Below are 22,101 nucleotides of genomic sequence, written 5' to 3' on the forward strand. Positions count from 1 at the left end.
TGATCAACATGCTTTCATTCGGCCCATGCTTATCTGTGCCCATGGGTGTCCGGGCCTGCTCAAGCCCGCAGGTCCTAGTCGACCAGGTGCATCCGTCTCCAGGAGGCGCAGTTCCAGGCTCTACTCCGGGCTGAGGCCTCATCCCTGAAAGGGGGAGCTGATCCCATCTCCGGTCTGGCTGTGTCGTGGAACCTCGCATCCATGGGTGGTGGGAGCCCCCTGCTGCCCAGAGTGAAGAGTGGCAGAAGGGTGGGAAGGTGGGCAGAGGCCACGGGAGCAGGGGAGTTCCCGAGCCAGCAAGTCAGAGCTGGATCAGATTGCGATGTGGCCCTGCCTGCCTCTCTAGCCACGCCCCCCACCCCCCAGCCCGCCCGCCCCAGCCCGGCACCACCGTTCCCGCAGTTCCCTGCGCCTCCAGATATTTGCATCTCCGGATGTGGAGGCCCTGAGGGCCTTTTCAGTTGACTTCAGTCTAACCAAGTATTAGGCAACTTCCTCTGTGCCAGGCACCGAGCAGTGACAGTCTGGCGTGTGAGGAATTTGCAGTCAGTGTGTGTGTGGTGGGAAGAAGCAGACGTGAGTGAGCTCTCTCCCACCTGATTGCCAACACTCAAGTACAGCTCCTTTGTGAAGCCCCTTAGATTGCCTCTCCGGCCAGCTCAGCCCAGTCCTCCACCAGCCCCTGTGCTCCACTCTATATAACCGGCAAGTGTTGGCCTGGGCTGTCAGGCCTCGTTTGCACCTGTCTTCCCCGGCTGACTGAGCTCCCTTTGAGGGGAAGGGATTTGCCTTGATCATCTTTGGACCTCTGGTTGTGTGTGTGGAACCCGGTACATAGTAGGTGCTCCATAAGCCTGGGCCGAATGAAAGCATGTTGATCAGTCCAACACCTTAAGGTCTTCAAGGAGGGACTCAACGGTGGAATTTCAGGCAGGGGGCTGGGTTAAGGTGTAGGGGCTACCTCAGTGCCTTACACATCCGAGGGTGCTGCCTAGAGTCCTAGAATTCAAGACCACCAAAATGTAAGCTCCATGTGGACAGGGATTCTGTCTTGTCCACTTAATGAACATTGTGGAAAGTACAAATAAATGAAGATGACCAAATTCAAGTCCCCCCGTAACACCCCAAGCGATCATTGGAGCCAATCTGTACTTGCATCCTTCTGCAGACAGGGAGCTTATTACCTATCTCCTGAGCAGCATTCTTTCTCTCTTTAGACAGCGCAGCCTATTGGAAAGTTCTTTTGCTTTCCCCCGGCCTTGGCAGAACCAGTGCACTCCTGCCCATGCTCTGAGGGACCCCTGACACAAATCCAGCCCCTGGAGATCTGCCCAGTGTGGCAGCCCCAGTGCCCAGGGAATGAGGGTCCAGGGTCCTTGGAGTGTCCACTCTTCCCTGTCTGGCCCTCCTGCACTCTGGCTGGGAAAGGGATGGTGAAGGGGCAGGGTGGGCTCAAGGATGGGAGATGTAGTCACAGACAGGACAGAGCCCCTCACGAGTTGAATCATGACCTTTATTCTCTATTCTGAGTGATTCCCAGAACAGTCACTCATGCCCAGAAAATCCCCCATTCCACCCTCTCAATGATGCGGCGGTGGGGGGAAGCTGAGGACCAGAGAGGGGAAGGAAGTGGACTAAGGTCACACAGCCAGTGTATAACCAGTGGCAGGAGAGAACCTCAGAGCCCATGACGCCTGGCTGCCCCTTCAGCGGCCAAATGAGGCAGCAGAGGTGGCGCTCAGCTCCCAGGCTGACATGGAGTCTGTGGAAGACCTCAAACGTCCTGTAAGGCTTCTTCTTGCAGATGCCCAACCAGATCCTCGTCAGTGCAAATATCATTACCAGGTTCTTGCACACCTCCAGAGATAGGGGTCTCACCACTGCAAGGCAGCTACTCTATCCTGACACCCTGGAGAGTGTGCATGTGTGTGGGAGGTGGAAGGGAGGAGAGGTTGCCTCCCTTCCCCGGGGGGAATCCACCTTGCTCTGGCTTGCCCACGCAGGCTGGGAGTGGGGCAGGGGTAACCCCATATCCTGCTTTCCTGCCAGGGAACTTCCCTCCAGGGACACCCCCAGGGCCTGTGCGATGGCGTGAGAAGTGCTACTGAGAAGAAACCTGTTCGTGGAATCCTCCTCCAGGCTGGAATCTCCCTGGAGAGCTGCCTGCCTGTGGGCTGGGAAGTCAGTTCCACTCTTGATGCTGCTACGCTAGAGGAGCTCAGGATGCTGGGACCCTGCTCACCACCACAGGAGCCCTGGGCAGTGGTCCAGCAGGGAAGCTGTAGCTGAGACTCTGCTACAAGCTTCTGTGTCACTCACTGGCATGGCCGCTGCCTCCAGGTAGCCACAGGTAACCCTCTTGGTAACCACAGCTCACAAAGCTCTCTACTTGGCTTCTCGATTGTACCGCCAGTTCCGCCTGAGTACATCTGTCTGGGATGCTGTCTGCCATTTTCTTGAGGAGTCCCACCCGCCCCTTCTCTAAGCTGGACATCCTTGAGGATGGAGCCCACTCTGCGCTCTGCCTCCCAGCAGCCTTCAGTCCAGAGCCCCCTCCAGCTCTGGTGCAGACATCTCCAGCCAGAAGCTCCTTAGGAGACCCAGTCCAATCCTGTCCTTCTACCGAGAGGAAGCAGTCTCAGAGGAGGGAGGTGGCCAGCTCACGCCCTGCTGGGACCTACCTAGGGCCATTGCTGGCAGGTTGGAGGTTGCAGTGGGGGCGGTGCACAGAGCCAGAAGGGCCAAGACATTTCTCTCCAAACACCGTACTTTTCCAGGAACCAGAGAAGGAGGGTGGCTTGGACGAGGGCACACAACAAGTTGGAGACAGAGCTGGGACCGAGACCGTGGCATCAGGGCTTCTAGTCCAGTGCTCTCGGGTCTCCCAGAGGTCTTGTCGGTGGGTCTGAGATGTGTACGTGTGTCCCTTGGGCAGGGAAGGCCAAGCCCCAGATGGGGATGGGGGAGGGGCTGGCCGAGAAACCCCCTGAGCAGAAGGAGGGGGCATCACCATGGCGGAGGGTAGGAAGCATACAGGCCCCTCCTGCTCCGAGGGCTGACAGCATTTCAGAGGGCAAGGAGACGTCTGACAGGAGAGGAAACTGAGCCCCAGAGAGAGGGCGGGGTGCCGGGTTCTGGGCTGCTTTCCTCACCCCTTACTGCGGTGGACTTGGGGCTGGGGCAGGGCCTTTCCTGGGTGTCCAGGGCCAGCGGCCTCATGATCGGGCTTTGGGCCCTCGGTGGTTCCCACCCACCCTCTTTCTTGAGCCCTTCCTCCCCTCTGCTGTCAGCTTGAAGTGAAGGGGGTTGAAGGAGGATGTCTGCGGGCCAGGAAAGGGTACCCTGGGGTGGGAGGTAGGTCTCCAGGTACCACAGGTCACGGGGTTCCCAGGAAGCTGGGCACCACCTCCCAGGAAGCTCACTGCTTGCTGGCAATCTTCTTCTTCCGAGCAGAGACCAGGTCATAGAAGGGGACACGGGTGATGCTGGCTCTGGAGCGAGAGTAGGTGAAAAGATTTAAGGGCTGGGCAGGCTGACTTAAAGAGTCTCATGTCCCAGGGAGGGGTCGGCCTGCCCTGCCTCAGGGGAAAAGCCAGATGACCCCAGCAAGGACCAAGCCAGGGTGTGTCCAGCTTCGCTGGCCTAACCCAGAGTCCCACGGGCGGGGCCGGAGGGGGTGAGGCCTGAGAGCCTTGGGAATTCTGCCCCCAAATGTCTTTGGACCCCTCCCCAGGCTCCCAACAGACTCTCAGAAGGAGGTGACAAGAGCCCAGGTGGAACCAGCAGGACTCTTTGCCGGTCACGGCTCTGCCCCTCACTGGCTGTGTGGCCCTGGGCGAGTCCCTCCACTCTCTGGGCCTCAGTCCTCATGTGTAAAATGGAGGTGAGCGTGGCTTTGGCCTGACGTGCCCCCTTGTTTTTGCCTGCATTGTTTGTTCCACCTAGAAAGGCCTCCTCTCCACCTCCATCAGGTCTTTCCAGGGCCACTATGGGTCCTGAGGCTAACAGGCGCTGGGCAAAGAGCTTTACATGCAACATCTCCCGTGATCCTCCACCATCCCTACGAAGGCGGTGCCTCTCTCCCCTGTGTCCTGGACCTGGCACTGTGCCGGCCCAGAGGGGCTGCTCACAGAATATGTGTGGAAGGGATTTGCATGCCAGAAACAGGAGGGAGATTCTAGAGTTAGCCCTCTTTACAGACAAGGAAACAGGGCTCCAAGAGAAGTAGGCGCTTCTGGAAGGTGACAGGAGACACCTCCCCACCAGTCCGCCCACCCATTACCGAATGGCCTTGATCCACTGGTCCCGCTCCTCGGCGCTGGAGGCCGAGATCCGGTAGGACTCGTGCTTGCCCTCTACCACCTTGCCGTCGCCATCCGTCTTGCAGGCCTTTATCTTCTGGCCTCGGCAGCTGGGGTTGTAGAGCTCCAGGCAGAACTGTGGGGAAGTGGCCAGGTGAAGGCAGGGCAGGGGTGGAAGGAGAGGGCTGCTACACTGGGCTCTCCGGGAGGCTCAGAGAGGCCTAGACACTTGGGCAAGACCAGCGCTTGGATGAGCGGCAGGACAGACCCGACCCCCGGGCCTTCCTGTGAGAGGCAAAGGGGCAGAAGCTGCAGTTCCTCACGCTGAGAACTTATTACGTGCCTGGCTCGGCCTAAATCCATGATTCTTCTTCAAATCCCCATTTGACAGATGGGGAAACTGAGGCTCAGAAATGAGTGGAGACTTACTGAACGTCCCCGAGCCAGTGTCAGGCTCTGAGAGTCAGCAAGGCCGGGCCCTCTTGATGCCATTGACCTGCCCCCAGGATCCACGGCCCCAGGAGGGAGACTGAGGCAACCCTGAGCCACCCGGAAGGTGTGATGGGCACCCCCTCTCCTCCCACCCTGTTTTGGAAATTCCCGCAGCCGCTCTGGCCTCGGGCCGCCATACCGATACCTACTGGCTTCTTGGGGTCATCCACCTTCTGCACTGAGAGGTTCTCAAGGGGTATGATTCCCCGGGGCTCCTTGTCCTGCAGGGGAACGGGAGACAAGGTCAGGATCTGCAAATGGAGCTTCAAAGCCAAGGGCAGGGAGTGACCTTGGGGGCTCCCTAGACCCAGAGAGGAGTGTGCCCATCTCCCCCGACTCTGTGCAGCCCTGGAGAGGGCAGGGGAGCAGCACGGAAAGAGCTGAGAAAGAGCTGGGAGTCAGGAGGCCTGACTTTAAGCCCCGGCTCTGCCTTGCACCTTGGCCCAGCCCCTTCCCTTCTTTGTAGCTCAGTTTTCCCCATCTGTAAAATGGGTATGGAGGAGGTCCGAAAGATCTCAAGGGGCCCCAAGCTCTGTCAATGGACCACTTAGTGGGAGTCTGGAAAGGGTTTGGGGGGAGGGGCAGGGCAGGGTAAGGCTCACAGTGGTGAACTCAAAGTAGTAGAGGCAGCTGTCCGTCAGGATGAACCAGCGTCGTTTCCACGTCTTCACGCGGCCGCCTGCGAAAGCCAGTGGTGGAGTCAGTCAGCCCTCCTCTGCCCTGGGCCATCAGCACTTCCCTCCATGGAACAGCAGGGCCTCAGACGCTCTCCTCTGGGCCCCCACCTGAGCAGCAAGCCCCCAACCCCTTGCCTGCCACACCTTCCCCCTTATCTATCCCTTCCTGACTTAAAACCTGAGTTGCTCTATCACCCCCGCACTGCCCCTGAGTTGCCTGACCCAGACTCCTCCATGATCAGGCCCTGGGGCAGGCTGGTCATTCCCTGCACTTTCCTGCTGCCCTCACCCCTCCGTTCATGCCTTGGCCCACTCCCTGCTTGACACTATGCTAAGCCTTTCATCTTTCATTTGCCAGACAACGTTCTAGAGATTTCAAAAAACTTTCACTTACTAATCCGTATAACCACCTATGAGGCGGGGACCATTATTAACCCCATTTTACAGATGAGGAGACCGAGGTGCAGAGAGGCTAAGTCATCTGCTCGAGGTCTGTCTGCAGAGCTGGGATTTGAACCCCAGTGTCCCAGCCCCAGAGCCCAAGTGCTTGGCTTCCCACACATTTAACTGTCCCAGGGATGGGACATTTTGCAGCTGTGGAAACTCAGGCTGAGGATGGGTGGAGGAGCTGGGATCTGTGACTTAGAGCTTCCCTGGGACTGAGGACAGTCAGCTGGGCGAGGAAGGAGGCTGCAGTCTGCAGGGGGGTAAACTGGGAGGTGGGTCTGGAGAGATGGAGGGCTTAGATGGGCACCCCGGGCCAGGACCCCTGCTCCAACACGAGGCGTCTGTCCTCCCCTGCCCTGGAGGACCACCGTGCCTGGCTGGGCTGCCCCTGCTGGGGCGGCGCCCAGGAGTGTGTGGGGGTAGCAGGAGCACACGGAGCCGCTGCAGCTGTGGCACCCGCCACAGCTCCCCTCTGCAGGCCCGAGGCCCTCCGTGTCCCCTAGTCCCATTGAGGGGAGGCTCCCCGAGCCACATCCTGTCACACTCCCTCCCTCTGTCTTTCAAGGACACCCAACCCTCTGCCCACCAAAATCCGCCACTGGCTGGCTGTGTGGCCCTGGGCAGATGCTCTAACCTCACTGGGTCTGGGCTAACTCAGAATCGCTTCAGGAAGGACCTGCGGTTGAACCGTTTATCTATGAATCAGTCAGCTTCCCGTCCCCACTTCCTGCTTATCGTTCCCCTCCCGCACTGTCCCCTTATCCCCAGGACAGACAGATGGACAGATGGCACGGGCAGACTGCTGCTCCAGGGGTCAGGAGACCTGGGGCTGACCTGACTGTACCCCCGAGGCTGCATGTCAAGTGCGTGTGTGTGGCAGCCACGTGGCCTGAGTGTGCAGGCACGTCGGTGCGCGTCCCCCGCGTGCGTGAGCACGGTCTCACCTAGCTTGAGCAGCCAGCCCTCGCGGTCGGGGTTGAAGAAGGTGTGAGTGAGGTCGTTGCCATCGTCCTCGGGGATGGAGAAGGGCTCACTCTTGATGCTGTCGAAGAGGTTCTGCCCCGAGAGAAGGGAGGGAAAGACCCGCCGTGACATTCATCCCAGTCCAGGGCCTGGGTTCCGCCTGTGTGATCTCGGGCAGGCCACTGGCCCTCTGGGCAAACTCTTTCCCCTCCTGTTAGCTCCTCCTTGGTCCCTGGCTTTCTTGGGGAAACCCTCCCCGGTCCCCGCAGGCCCAGTGGTGCTCCCCTGTCCCCAACCCCATGTCATGCCTCCCCCTGTGCTAGTGTAGAATGGAGCGGGTGGGGTGAGCCCCGCAGAGAGACCGTGCTGGCTGCGTCACCCATGGTCCCCGCAGCGGCCAGTTGTTTTGCTGTCAGTTTGCTTGCTGAGGTTGACTTCCCCAGGTAGACAGGGAGCTCCTCCAGGAAAGGCCTGGGTGTCATAACCCCAGAGCCTCCCCCAGGGCCTGGCCTAAAGCAGGGTAGCGACTGTTTGCTGACCTAGCGGCCGATGGTTCCCACCCCCCACCTTCCTGCTGGAATCCTAGCCAGTGGCGGGAGAAGGCGCGTGGAAGAGCACCTGCTCAGTGTCAGGCCACCTGGGCTGAAATCCCAGCTCGGTCATTTGATGACTGTGTGACCCCGGGCACACCCCTCAACCTCTCTGAGCCGCTCTGTCTACATCTGAAAAATGGACAATGCTGACCCCCAGTGTTCTAGGGAGAGTAAATGGACTACACTGGGGTCAGAGCCCCTCCCTGCCCCCTGACCACCCAGCACCGCTCTCAAGGGTCAGATGAGTGAGTCAGGGTCCATCACCCCCACGTCTGAGAGTGCTGGAGACAGGATGCTTGGCTGGGATGTGTACAGGCACACACATGTTCACCAGTGTGTGTGCGTGTGCATGCGTGCACACACACACGCACACACACACACGCACACACACACACACACACACACACACACTCTCTGGGGCACAGCAGCCGGATTCAGTGCCTCTCTGGACAACATCTAAGGGGGAAGGGGTCTCCTCTTCTTTTAGGTGCAATCGCTAGACTTCCAGGTGTATCGTGGGTTGGGGGACACAGAGGACCTGCTAGGGAGTTGGAGATTGGCTGCCCATGTTGTGACTCAAGGTGGGATGCTGACCTAGGCTCTTAAAGCCCCCTCTCCTAGGCAGAGACCAGAGACCTGTTCTGAGGGCTAGGAATTTCTCAGAAAGCAGATTTTAGTTCTCTATGGAGGACTTTCTAGACGTTGGAGCTGCTGAAATATGGAAGGAGCAACCTTGTAGGGTAATGAGTTCCTTGTCACTGGAAGTATGCAAGCCAGGGCTAAGACCTCCCTGTGGGAGAGATATGGATGTTGGCAACAGATCACCCCTGTGTGTTTTGAACCCCCTGCCGTGGGGCACTGCATTCCATAGACGACCTGCCCAGATTTCCCGAGTGTTTGGAAAACACATTCTAAATTGTCTAATTCTGCTGACTAAAGCCAGACACAATGCTGGGTCTCTATCCTTGAGATAATGACATCATTTCCTTCTGTTGCAGTTGTCTGTGCTGCTGTTCAGACGGTTTCCTCGAAATTTTAAAGGAAAATTTTCCCGAGTACTGTTCGATTCCCCAAAGTTTTAGAAATGGTGTTTTCTGGTTTTTAAAGGGCTTTTCTGATCCAGGAGCTTAGGGGTGGCGGAGGGGTAAGAGATGGGGGGAGGAGAGTGCCGGCTGGAAGCAGGTCTTCCTGGGTTTGATGGAGTGGGCTCCGCTGGCTGCGGTGGGGTGAGTGCGGAAGAGCAGGGACCACTTTCTCTGTTTGGAACCCCTGCATCCCTAAAGCAGCCGGGAAGCCCTGCCTTACCCATCCTGCCCTGGCCCAGCCTGGCCCTGGGATTCCCCGAGTGGTGGTGGCCGGTTGAACAAGGTCTGTGGCAGCAAGGCCTTGTCAGCGAAGCTGGCAGCACAAATATTCTGAAGGCCCAAGGAGGTGAGCGGGGGGACAGGGAGGGCCTCATCCTTCATGACACCCACAGGGAGCCCCATGGCACCTTTGGCAGGCGCCCGACAGCCTACACATTCTGCCCCCACAAGGGAAACAGCTCAGTTCACCTACATTTCCTGTACCTTGTAAACCCCAGGCTCCCCCTGCCCCCGCTCCCTGTAATAAAACATCCTTGCACCTGGACTTTCTGTCCAGGTTGCTGTCTGGGTGGGGGGGTTGACACTCACAGCCCACCTGCCACGCCCCCAGGCTCCAGGAGACTGTGAATGACTCCCATCTGGCTAATCAGAGCATTTCATCCTACTGGTCACGGGGACGGGTTCAGAGAGGGACCTGTGACCCCCGCCAGTCAATAAGCCTTAATTCACTAAGCCTTAATTCTGGGATTCTAGCTTAGAGTATAAAGCAAGATGGAAGCCTGGAGCTGCCCAGGCCATCTTTGCTGCAACCTGGGGAAAGCCTATTTAAGAGGGAAGCCAATTTGGAAGAGGAGGTTGCTCGGAGATGGAGAGACCAGACTGCGCTCTTCTGACCTCACTGAGCAGCTGGATCTAGCCGAGCCTGAAGCCAACCATCAATCCCCCATCTTTTCCATGATATGAGCTGAGATTCCTCCAGCCAGGAAGAAACTGGAAGCTGGGAAACACGGCCAAGGTCTCCATCCCCTAATCTTGCTTTCTGGTCTCTGCAGAGGGAAGGGCTTTGGAGTCAGACAGACGTGGGTTTGAATCTGGACTCCTCACAGACTGAGACCCTTGGCCAGCTACCTCTGTTGGAGCTCAGTTTCCTTCGCTGTAAACTGGGGATGGTACCTGCTGCCTAAGGTTGTCGAGATGGCTTAATGGGCCCAGCATATGGTCAGTTCTGATGGAGACGCTTGGACAGGAACCCAGGAGGTCCGGCCTTGCCCGCAGCAGAAGATGCCCTGAACTGGGAGACTGTTCCCTTGCCCGGACCTCGGTTTCTCCACCTGTGGCACTGGAGAGTGGACAAGCCCTCCTTCTATCCTCTCTGCTTCTTCCCCATCTCCACCCTGGCTCCCTCTCTGGGCAACGCTGTCACGGTGAGTGGTGCCAGGTTCTTGAAGTGCTTTGTCTGCTTCTCAGGAGAACAATGTGAGGTCAGTGTCATCAGCCCACTTTGCAGATGGAGAAACTGAGGCTCACACGCAAGGGCACACAACCATAAGGGCAGAGCTGGGATTTGATCTCCCATCTTCTGAGTCTACACCCTGTACCTTTGGGCTGAGTTTCTTAGGCACTCGCCCCGTCCCCATCAGGGTGGCCAGGGCAAGACCCGCTCAACATGCCTGAGCCCCAGCTCCCATCATGCACCTCTTTGAAGCCTTTCCCAGCTGCACACCCTCATGGTCACGGGGTGACCTCTCTTTAGGTGATGTATCTGTGTCAATTTAATTTCATAAATCAGGTCACTTAAAAATGTTATGTGTCCTGGAGAATCCTTTTGCAAAGCTGCAAACTCAATACCTGAAGGTGCTTAAAGCCGAGTCCTTGCTTTACACACGGGGAGGATGAGACCCCAAGAGAAAGCAAGAGGACCCCCGGTCCTGAGCAGCTTCCTGTGAAAGCCTTGAAGAGCAAGGCTTTGAAGAGCAAGGACCAGGCCAGTGTGGTTCACTTTGTGTCCTGGGAAGCTTCTGGATTAACTGGCCAGTCCAACGACACAGGTGCTGTGCTAAATACCTTACTAATCCTATAAGCTTACCTACACTAATCCTATAAACCGGGAGCTCAGAGAGGTCAAGCCACTTACCTAAAGTCACACAACTTGAAAATGGGGGAGCCAGGACTTGGATGTGGCTGTGACTCCAACGCTCTGTTCTTTTCCCTGCTCAGTGCCTGCCCCTCTCGGCTGCCAAGGAGGATAATAAACCCTTCCCAGACCTCCCAGGAAGAGCTTGAAGCTAAATTGAGATAGTAGACCGGAAAGCCCTATGAGAAGAAAGTTACAAGCTCTATACAAATGCAATGCATTGTTATTAACAAAAGGCTTGAATTGGGAAAAATACCTCGGGAGGGAAGGAGGCTCTTTGGGGGCTGAAGCAATACAGTGGCACCTGGGAGATCCCACAGGACGGGTGCTGGCGTGTCATTAACTCATTACCTGCTGGACAAGGTGCGCCCAGCTTCCGGCCCCAGGTACCGCGATGAGATGTGCTCCCAGTTTTCAAATGCTTTCCACGTTTTAGGCATTTTACTAAGGGCTGGGGATTTTAAATTATTATTAATTACTCTTGATGGCGACCTAAGCTGCACTTTAGAGCTCGTGCTATGTACCTGGCATGGGCTATGCCCTTTACAGTTTTAAAAATTACTACTCACAGCAGCTCTGTGACGCAGGCATCATTATCCCTGTTCTCCTGGTTGAGGAAATGGTGGCTCCAAGAGGGTGAGTCATTATTTAAGGTCACCCAGCGGGCAAACAGGGAGATGGTACTTGACCTGAGCTCTAACCTACTTTCAAGCCCTCATTTTACGTCGTGCCCCCTGACCACCAGGATAAACTGTCTCTGGGGACCAAGGAGGAGGGTGGGCTAAGGGCGAGGCTGTTCTCAAACACCGAGGGGCACCAGAATCGCTCCAGACTCAGGCTTTCCCCACACCGACCAGACTTCTGCTGTCGGAGGTACACAGGGTGCTAAGCTGCCAGGGTGGGGTTCACACCGTCTCCTCCCCTCCTGCCATGCTCTGACCTGGAGGGAACTGAAGCTCTATTGAGCTCTGGGGCGTCTCTGGTCCTAGAAATGAATCGTCAATTCATTTTTGCAGAGCCAGGCTTTGAATCTCACTCCTGTGTTTCTACAACAGCTCCTGGCTCCACTTTGCCCATAGGAAGCAGGCAAACTCCTGAGGCTGTCGTTCGAAGTATGGTCTCTCTGGCCCAACCTCGGTGCCCATCACGGTCTGTATATACCCAGCTGGCCACTCTGGATGCCCCTCCCTTTCCCAACCAGGTCGGATGCTGGCTAGTTCCTCTTTCTGGAATGTCCTTTCCCTGCTTCTCCTCTGGGCAAACTCCCACTCAACGTTCGAGGCCCAGTTCAAAAGTCACCTCCTCTGTGGAGTCTTCCAGGATGGCACCCTTCCCCTTCTCCCAGGAGAGTGATAATAGTGTCCTCTGTGTCTCCATAGCTGCGTATCCTACGGTCAGTGCAGCATGAATCGCGCAGGGTTATAATTCACATGTGTATCATCCTCCTACCAGACCCTGAATGTGGGTTTACTCATCCCTGGGTGCCCCATGCCAGGCACAGGGCTCGGTGCAGTGTAGCAGGGGTGGGACTGTTTGAGGAGGGGATGGGAGGCCTGGGCTCTGCTCGACTCTCGAGCTGATGTGTAGCCTGTGGAAGACCTGTTCCTTCCTCTCTGAAAGAGGGAGGGGTTTGAGCAGAGTCTGGGGATTTTCAGCCCTGACTCACTGAGAGTCTAAGAATCTGGGATTCCAAAAAATAGACCTAGGCTGCGTGAGGCACCCTTTCTGGAAGGTGTGAATGATGGGTGCCCAGAGATCCCCAAAGGCTGAGGTCTGGGAGGACCTCCTGGGTGTTCAGTCTTGGACCTCCTTCTTAAGATGGGCCCACTTGGGAAAGCCCTTCTCGGGATCAACCTCTTTTGTGATGGTCCCTCTCAAGACAGTGACCAACCTGGGAGGGCCATCTCAGCAGCGCCCTCTCCTGGAGCGGCCTATCTTAGAAGAGCCCCTCTTGGGCCATGGACCTAAGGACAGGCTCCTCCTGGACGCCTGGGGGCGGGGCTAGGTGGGGCCACACCCCTCTTACCCGCAGCTGCTCCTCAGGCAGGTCACTGCCATCATTGATGCCACGGTTCATGGACACAAAGCGCTCGAAGGGCGGCCTGTCCCGGACATTGGGGTTGTGGAGGCTGGTGTTGAGCATGATGATGGAGAAGGACAGGACGTAGCAGGTGTCTGTGGGGACGGGACAGAGGTCACAGTCTTGGCCCTGGCCACTCCCCCCTCCCCTGCCCCAATCCCTTCTAGGGGCCAAGAATGGGCCGTTTCAATGTCCTGAAGGTCCACTCTGTCCTCCCGGCTTGGCATTTGAGGCCTGGCCACGCCTCCCACTCTTATGGGGCTCCCTGCTCCAAACAAGCTTCAGGTGTCAGTTCCGGAGCCCCTGTGTGCCTTCCTACCCTGGTACTTCTGCTCCTTCTGGGGCCCCTGCCAGGAACTCCCTCCTCTTCCCTTTCTACCCACTTAAACCCTCCCGCTCTTTCGGCCCCAGTTCCAGCCCTCCCCCCCCACCCCAGCCCTCCTCCCCGCCCCCAGCCCTGCCCCCCCAGCTCCAGCCCTCCTCCCCCCCCCCCCAGCTCCGCCCACTCTCCAGCTCCCCCACCCCCCCCACCCCAGCCCTCCCAGCTCTCCTGCCCACTCTGTTCTCTGCCTTCTTGGAACTCAGAGGATGCTTATTGTTGGCAACACCGTTCAGGGCTTCGTCACGTGCCACTTGGTAATCTTATTAGCACTGTGGGGCTCCCGGAGCCGCGCTCCTGTTCCATTATTCAGACTTTCACGTGCTCGGGAGCGAGGCTGGGCTGAGCGTTTGGGAAGGAGGTGATCGCTACTCTATGATGTTTTAAAGCCCTGGGTCCAGAGCCAGGGAAGTCCAGCTGTGTCCCCAACTCTCCGGTTGACCTTGGAAAGTACCTGAGTTTCCAGAGCCTCAGCTTCCCCATCTGCAATATTAGGAGGTTTAACTTTGAAGTAGCTTCATGTTCTAGGACATCGATAATTCTCCCTCTGGTAGCAGTGGCACTAATGTTGGTGCTTGCCCTGTGCTAAGCTCTTTACAGCCCTTGACAACACTATGAGGTAGGCACTGTTACCACCATCATTTTACAGATTAGGAAACTGAGACACGGGGAGAGTGAGTTTACATGTCCAAGGTCACGAACTTCAGTAGTGAGACTGTGATTCAAATCTGGTGCTTTAAAATTCCTTCCTTCCTACAAATATTTATTGTGTACCTCCTAAGTGCTACAGAATGGGGATTCACTGGTGAAAAAATCTGTATGGTCCCCATCCTTGTGAGATATTTAGACTTGTGGGGCTGACAGATAACAAACAAGCAAATCCCTAATTTATATATAACTACAAGGTAGGCAAATGCTCTGTAGGACTTGGCCATGGATATACTGCTGAAAAGCTCCCTTTGCTTCTCGGAGTCTGTGTTCTGCAGGGATGACCTTGTAGAGTGGATGTAAGGATTACATGACTTTGCATGGGTAAAGCACTTAGCACATGGGGAGTGTTCAATATGTGGACTTGGTTATTGCTATGGTATCTTCAGACCCAGAGAAGAGGCCAGGATAAGCCTGCCATGATGACTTTTCGCCCACCATGTTGGGGGATGTGGGGGACTGAGTTTTGCTGATATCTTTCTATACCCCTTTGCGCCCTGCATCCCTGCTCAGGCTGTTTCATGCTTCTGTGCCTTTGCTCAAACTAGAACTCCTGTCTAAAAGGCCATTTCTCCCCTTGACCTCCTGGAGAACTCCTATTCATCCTTCAGAACCCCATTCAGACCTCAGGACCTCTGGGAAGCCAGCCTGGACACACTGAGTTCCCCCATCCCTGCCCTCAGATGAGGCACTGATGCCTTAGCACCCTGTGCCATTATTTCCTGCCTTCTCTCCCAAGGATCATGCCCTGAGGCAGTTCTGCCTGACAAGCACCCAGCAGAGGGCCTGGCACAGAGTTGTTGGAACTCAGTGAGGGTTCTTGAGGGGATCTGGGCTCCCAGGGTTTGGGTGCTTGGGAGAGACCTGAGGGGGTAGAGAGGCCGAGGTGCCTTGGAAGGCAGATTTGTGTCTGGCAGGGTCCCCTCCCACACTGGCACCTGTGGATTGGAAGACACCTGGGTTGCAGAGGCAGTATCGGGTGGCAAAGGTCTCCATCATGCGATCGATCTTCTGGGCCTCACCTGGCAGTCGGAAGCTCCATAGGAATTGTCTGGGGGAAGAACAGAGCCATGGCCAGTGGAGGTGGGGGAGGCTCTAACAGGGGGTTTAGGGGGTACCCCATCCCCCCACGCCATAAGCTGCTCTGTGTTTCCCAGGCTTAGTCTCTTTATCCTGTAAATGAGAGACTCCGCACCTGTCATCTAGGCTCATGGGGGGTGGGGGTGGGGTCAGTGGAATTTGTTATTCTGAGCACCAAGACTGCAGGAGGGATCCAAGAAATGCTTTTTCTTCTAGAATACAGGAGCTGAGCGGGCACACCCCTCTGCCCATCTGAGACCCAGCACCATTTGCGGCCCAGTCCACCTTAGCCCTGTGGATTCCCGGGTTCTGAGGCCCCTCCCCGCCTGGCCACTGGGCCCTGGGATTTGACTGTGGGTCCCTGGGGGAGTGTCTTCCCTTGGCTGGGCATCCCTTTCTTAGAAGTAAATGATTTCCACAGCTTCCAACTAAGTTCCCCAAGGGCAAGGGCAGTGCCTGCTCCTCTCACATCTCCTGGTGAGCTGGGACAGCCAGTAACTGCTCAGTAAAGGCTAGCTGAATGAGTGAAAGAATGAACAGGTGAATAAATGAACAAATGAATGTTGGAGACTCCCAACCTACCCCTCTCCTTTAAAAAGCATGGGAGTTAAAGGGAAGGCCACATTGCTTAGATGCTGGTGGCTTCTTCCTTCTCTGCCTAGCAAACTCCTAATCATCCATCAAAGCCCAGAACAAATGCCCCCACTCAGGAGCTGATTTTCCAGGCATCATCTGCAGCAGCAAGACTTACTAAGCACTGACGGTGGACCAGTTCTAAGCATTTTCTCATTTAGTCCTCATCACCCTATGAGGTTGGTACTGTTAGTATCCACATTTTACAGATGAAGAAACTGAGGCACAGAGAGGTTTTTTTTTTTTTTTTTTTTGCGGTACGCGGGCCTCTCACTGTTGTGGCCTCTCCCGTTGCGGAGCACAGGCTCCGGACGTGCAGGCTCAGCGGCCATGGCTCACGGGCCCAGCTGCTCCGCGGCATGTGGGATCTTCCCGGACCGGGGCACGAACCCGCGTCCCCTGCATCGGCAGGCGGACTCTCAACCACTGCGCCACCAGGGAAGCCCCGGAGAGGTTTTTTTTTTGTGTGTGTGTGTGTGTGTGCGTGTGTGTGTGTGTGTGTGTGTGACTTTCCCAAGGGGTGAGTAGCAGAGATAAGATATGAACTGAGCAGTCTGGCTCCAGAGCTTGTGCTCCTACCGCATGTACTGTAATGCCTCCCATTGTTGTAAAAATGAGTAGCAACAATAATATCCTAATTAGAAAATAATAAGTAATAATAAATGCAGTACATACTAAGCTGCATTATTAAAATAAGTAAAACAAGCACTAATGCAGAGAGCAGCGGGATGGGAACGGCATCATAATAGTAGTAATGATTATGACTTAATATTATTTTATAATAATGCTGTAATATAATAGTAGTAGTAGTAACGAGCCAGGTACTGATCCAGGCAGTCCACACCTATTATCTCATCTAACCTCAGCTCTATGTGGGGGATAATGTCACTAATTAAGTTTATTTATTTATTTATTAAAAAATTTTTTTTTGGCCGCACCACGCAGCTTGTAGGATTTTAGTTCCCGGGCCCTCAGCAATGAAAGCGCTGAGTCCTAACCACTGGACCGCCAGGGAGTTCCCTCATTTATTCATTCTTTCTCCTGATGCTTTGTTTGTGCTGTTAGCCATGTGGATGGTGATGCCCCAACCCTTCCTGCCGTGCCACCCTCGAGGGTCAGGCCCCTGCCCCCTGCACCACTCACCTGAGGGCCTGGACAAGGTTGAGGTTGGCGAACTCGTGGCAATCTACGAAGGCCTGGAGGACCTGCAGGTTGATGGGGTCCCTGGCGAGGAGGCAGAAGGGAGGGCGGGACACACTCGGGCATTTGCTGGCACCCACCTCCGGGTGGGCGGTTGAGGTGGGGGAGGCCAAGGAGGGGAGAGATGTCCTCCTTCCGAATCCAGCCACCATCTGGTCTGTTCACATCTGTCTGAGCCCACATCACAGTCCCCCCCGCCCCCGTGTGCACGTCCATGTCCTCCCACACACAGCAGACGCCCCACCCCGCAACGGCTCATCAGCACTGTCCTCACCCAGGAGGGGAGCTCTGGTTTCAGAGCGGCCTGCCCTGAGTCAAATCCTTCCTCTGTCACTTCCTTCATGGGTGACCCCACACAAGCCACTTGACCTCCCCAAGCCCCAGTGTCCACATCTGTAAAATCAAGAGAAAATGCCCACCCCCTTTTCCTTCCCCTTCCCTGATCTGAAATCAGAAAGCGTTGCCCTTCTTGTCACCTGGGTTCCCTGCTTGCTTAGAAGGAGAGTGTCCTCCGGGGAGCCTGGGGGAAGGGTTCCTGGCTCGTTGGCCCAGCTCCACGCCTGTCCCCTATAGTCTATCTGCCACCCAGCAGCCAGAAGGGTCCCCTCAGACCACTCTTCTGCCCAGAACCCTCTCAGGGATCCCCACCTTGTCACCTACTACTTTCTTCCTTCCTCTCTCTCTTCCGGTCTCACTAGCCTGCTGTTCTTTAAGCAGCTTCTGCCCCAGGGCCTTTGCACACACTGTTCCCTCTGCCTGAAAATGCTCTTGCCCCACAGCTGCACTGCTCATCTCCTTTAAATTTCAGTCAAAGTTCACCTTCTCTGTGAGACCCTTTGTGTCCACAACTATTTAAAGTCCACAGCCTTCGAAGCATGGTTCCCAGAACTTTCTCATCTCCCTTCCCTGCTTTATTTGTATTCCAAAGAACTTATAATTTTCTAACTTATTTTACATATTTTGGGATCTGCCTTCCCCATTAGAATGTACCTCCTTGAGGGTAGGAGCTTTTTGATTTTGTGTTGTTTTTGTTTTTGGCCGTGCCGCGTGACTTGTGGGCTCTTAGTTCCCCGACCAGGGTTGAACCCAGGCCCGTGGAAGTGAAAGTGCCGAGTCCTAACCACTGGACATCCAGTGGTTTGTTTTTTTTTAACTGAAGTATAGTTGATTTACAACAGTGTTATTTTCAAGTGCACAGCGAAGTGATTTGGTTATACATATATATGTATATATCTGTATTCTTTTTTCAATTCTTTTCCATTATAGTTTATTACAGGATATTGAACATAGTTCCCTGTGCTACACAGTAAATCCTTGTTGTTTATCTATTATATATGGTAGTGTATATCTGTTAATCCCATACTCCCAATTTAATCCCCCTGCCCGCCCCCCCGACCAGGAGTTTTGTCTATCTTGTTCACTGGTGTAAATCCAGGGCTTGGAACACTGCCTGGTACACGGTAGATACTAAAAATAGCTACTTGTTTTCTAAATGAGTGAAGGAAGGAATGAAGGCCGGCAGGCAGCCCTTGGTTCAGGGTCTGGAGGGACGTGATCAGTTAGGCCGCTGAACCCCAGGAGTTATGACTCTCCTAACATGACTCATTCCCTTACTTACCTGCACACACAATCCCTTCACCCACATCTGTGCACACCTGCACACCCTCATTCTCTACCTCCCTAAGGCCCCGCCCTCCTTACCTCTCCCCCAGGTAGGTGCCGATGGCCGTCTTGTTGAGGCCCTCGCCCTTGTACAAGAACTGGGCGATATCCTGGACATCAGGGGTCAGCAGCTTGTGCTCAGTGAGATACCGGATGCCCTGGAGGTGGTACACAGAGCCCGTGAGTAGCCCCGCCCAGCAGCTGGCCTGGGAGGAGGGAGGGAGAGAGCCTCTGTGGCCAGAGCCCTGGGCCTGGCATTCTAGCATTGGCACAGCTTGTTCTGGGAAGTTGTGTTCCCTCCTTAATAGAAGTTGCCTTCGTAAGGTGGTGAGTTCCCCATCAGCAGAGACGTGCAAAGAGAGATGGGGTTCCTGCCATGAACCAGGTTCATGCCAGGTGCTCCCCAGAGTGCCCTTCAGTCTGACACTCTTTGATGATATGCTTCGATGATTCTATGAATTTATAATTTTAAGATTGAATGATTCAGCCCTTCCTTTTGTCCCCCTTAAAATTCATATTATTTAAACATAGTGTTTCATTTTTTCTTACAAGTAATCTATGTCCATTGTATAAAAATTAGAAAAAAACTGCTCAGTCAAAAGGAGAGGAAGTTGCTCAGTCCTGCCACTCGGAGGTAGACAGTTTCCCTGGTGGTCCTTTCCTCCCTTTTCTGTGTGAAAATGGAAGTGTGCCTCGCCCGATTTTCTGATTTGACAATATCTCAGACATCTCTCCCCACAACCCAGGCAATGGAAGTCTGTCATCTAATTTTAAGGGTTTGAGGGGTTGGTGTCTGGTTTTCCGTGATGATGCCTTCGAGTTCCTATTCCTTTTGGAGAAGAGGCTGCTGGGAGAGCGGGGACAGGTTGTGGAGGGCTCTGAGTGACAGGCAGATGGCCCAGGGGATCCCTCAGGGGCCCCTCCCTGAGGGGCGCTCAGGCAGGATCAGGTAGGAAGTGAGTTAGCGCGCGCGTGTGTGCGTGTGGTCTGTGTGGTCCGTGTGGATGGGGGCAGGGGTTGATTGCTGTGCCACTGGGACACGGGAGGCCTGTGATGGGGAAGAGGCAACCTTCTAAGAGAGAGCAGTAAATTTCCAGGGACCCCGTGGCTTCCCTGACCCCACCTCCGTGTGTCAACTTGTGGCTTCCTCCTGTCCCAGCTCCTACAGGAAAGGAGCCCAGGGCCACCTGGCTGGGCGAGGGGTGGGGACTGGGGGTGCTCTGAGACCAGTGGGGGTGGGGTTAGAGCGTAGTTGAGCCCTGAGCACTCAGGGCTCCACACCAGCATCTCAGGACTGGCTCCCCAGCCGAGGGGCTGGAAGACACTTCTGGAGACTGAGTCCCAGAGTTTAAGGGCCCCACTGCCCAAAGTCCAACTCACAGAGCGGTGGACAGACATCACAGACCCCATCGCATCCTCCTGGCTCCCACCTCATGCCCCGGAGCTACTATGCTGTGGGGTGGCGGAGCCCCCAGCCATAACAGGCGTGGGGCAGGATAAGATGCTGAGCCCGGCGGGGCTTCAGTTTCCTCATCTGTAAAGTGGGTAATTGTGTCAGTTGAGGGGGAACAAGAGGACGTCGTGGAGGGCCACAGCATGCAGCTCTCCCAGCCCCCTGACTCGGCCCCCGCACTGCCTACCTTCACGGGATCCATGTTGAATTTCTTGCGCCCGATGCCCAGCTCCTTCTCTTTCTGGACCATGCGGCTGTAGACAGGAAGACATCAGCCTGGACGCCCCCGGACCCCAGGACACCCCTCCAATCCCCGAGGACGCTTCCCTCAGCTAGAGCCAGTATTCCCTAAGGGCCTCCAAGTGGGGCTGGAATCACCGGGGAGAACGTGAGAAATGCAGGGTTTGGGCCCCTTCCTGAGCTACAAGACCATATTTCCAATGGGCCCAGCTCTGGAGCTGTGGCCTCAGGAGCCAGAGATGCTCCTGGGGGGGATTTAGAGGGGCCCCGTGTTTAGAGGGGGAGCAAGATAACAGGGAGGTTGTGGGTAACAGCACAGGCTTTGGAGCCAGGCTTCTGGTGCAAATCCCACTCATCTCTCTGGGACTCAGTTTCCTCATCTGTAGCATGCGGTGACTCTACCACCTGCCCCCACAAGCACTGTTGAAAGGTTAAAGCATTGAAAATAGCTAGCATTAGGTGCCGTGTAAATGTTATGTTGTTGTCATTTTTTGGGGCTGGAGACACGGGGGCAGTGCACGTGTGTATGTGGGCGTGAGTGTGTGCACGTGTCCGGGCTAGGAAGGTGGAGATCAGAGGCGTCAGAGAACTGAAGGCTGGCAGGGGCAGGGTGGGGATCTCCTGGGACACCGTATGGAGGAGTCAGTGCCCTGGGGCCCTAGGGGATTATGTAGGGACCAACCTTCTCATTGTACAAGTGGGGAAACTGAGGCTCAGTTAGGGGAGGACCGACCGCAGGTCACAGAGCCAGGGGCAGTCTTCCTATAGAAGGGGTGGGGTGATGACACCTTACGGGTGGAGTGAGGTGGACCAGCCTCGGCCTTGCCACAGGCCAGGCTCCTGTCCCTGTAAGGCCCCTGGCTTCCTTATCCTCATACTTGGGGCTGACATTCCCCTCTCCCTGGCCCAACCCAGGATGCTCCTGGCCAGCGATCGGTCAGGGGCTGGGTCAGGGTGGGTTGGGAGAGACTTTGGGTGGAGGAGGTGGGAGATCGGGGTTGCTGCTGAACAGAGGGGTTGCTGGAAGCAAGGACAAGACCAGACCACGGGATGGAGTGTCAGGGCCGCCCTGTTCCTATTTCACCCCCCTATGCCTCCCCTCTGGGGGTCCGACCCCTGATTTCACCAGGGCCCGGGCTCATTCACTCTCACTCATGGCATGTGACGTCCTCAGGAAGCCACTGTGGCAGCTTCCCAGGGTCCCCTGCCGGGCCCCTCACCTCTCCTCTGCTGTCTCGAAGCAGTCGATTTGAGCAAACACATCTTCGATCTCGTCCTTCAGCTTCTGTGGGGGGGGGGGGCGGGCGGGGGGAGGGTGGGGAGGTAGAGTCAGGGGGCGGAGCCTGGGACAGAAAAGGCTTCACGACCCCCACCTCCCCCCAAACACAGCCATTCCCACTTCCAGGCGTGATTCCCAAACCTCTGTCCTGAGCTGCCACTAAGGGACCCTCCCCCTGGTGGATCCCTTTCCCGAATATCTCATATCCTCAAAATCCCAAGCCAAACTTCTTGCCTCTGTTTATCCCTAGTTCTCCCGGGGCTCCTCTCGTGGGGTGAGGGAGTCCCCAGTCCCTAGCCTTTCCCCCACTCTATTTCTGGTCTTCCCATCTCTCACCTCTGCTGCTGAAAAGTGTCCTACCCTTGAGCCAAAGCTTCCCGACAAGCCCTCCCCCGCCCAGCTGCCATCTTTCTGAAGCACAGCTTGGTGCCGGCCCTTTTTCCACTCAAACTCCATCCATGGCTCCTTACTGCCTGGCCAGGCAGGAGGTACAAACTCTCACCCAATGATCAGGCCCCAGCTCCTCTCTGGTTTCCCTCCATCCATCCATTTACCCTGTCCCGCTCCCTAGACTCTGTGGCCACTACGAGCCAGGTGCTATGGGTCAACAGAGTACAAGACGGCACAGGACCTCTTCTCAGGGACTTTGCAATTCCAGTGAAATTTACAGAAGAGGACACGGAGGCCCAGAGAGG

At 55.8% G+C, this 22,101-nt stretch overlaps 1 protein-coding gene across 2 annotated transcripts in view; it reads right to left on the reverse strand.

Moving 5' to 3' along the window:
• Positions 1-2,711: 2,711 nt before the first annotated feature.
• CYTH4 (cytohesin 4) overlaps positions 2,712-22,101 on the reverse strand; it is a 29,571-nt gene continuing 10,181 nt past the window's right edge. Inside the window, exons 3-13 of one of the 2 annotated variants that reach the window (XM_032644658.1) lie at positions 21,348-21,412; positions 20,075-20,141; positions 18,474-18,592; positions 16,716-16,796; positions 14,798-14,910; positions 12,719-12,867; positions 6,862-6,973; positions 5,396-5,472; positions 4,943-5,014; positions 4,283-4,437; positions 2,712-3,491 (exon numbers count right to left, since the gene is read on the reverse strand). In XM_032644658.1, the coding sequence (XP_032500549.1) occupies positions 3,419-3,491; positions 4,283-4,437; positions 4,943-5,014; positions 5,396-5,472; positions 6,862-6,973; positions 12,719-12,867; positions 14,798-14,910; positions 16,716-16,796; positions 18,474-18,592; positions 20,075-20,141; positions 21,348-21,412 (1,083 nt within the window). In that variant the 3' untranslated portion in view covers positions 2,712-3,418. Of the gene's footprint in view, positions 3,492-4,282; positions 4,438-4,938; positions 5,015-5,395; positions 5,473-6,861; positions 6,974-12,718; positions 12,868-14,797; positions 14,911-16,715; positions 16,797-18,473; positions 18,593-20,074; positions 20,142-21,347; positions 21,413-22,101 lie in introns of both variants that reach the window. The other variant, XM_032644659.1, reaches the window with a different exon arrangement.

This window comes from Phocoena sinus, chromosome 10 (assembly GCF_008692025.1).
Source record: "Phocoena sinus isolate mPhoSin1 chromosome 10, mPhoSin1.pri, whole genome shotgun sequence".
Lineage (NCBI taxonomy): Eukaryota > Metazoa > Chordata > Mammalia > Artiodactyla > Phocoenidae > Phocoena > Phocoena sinus.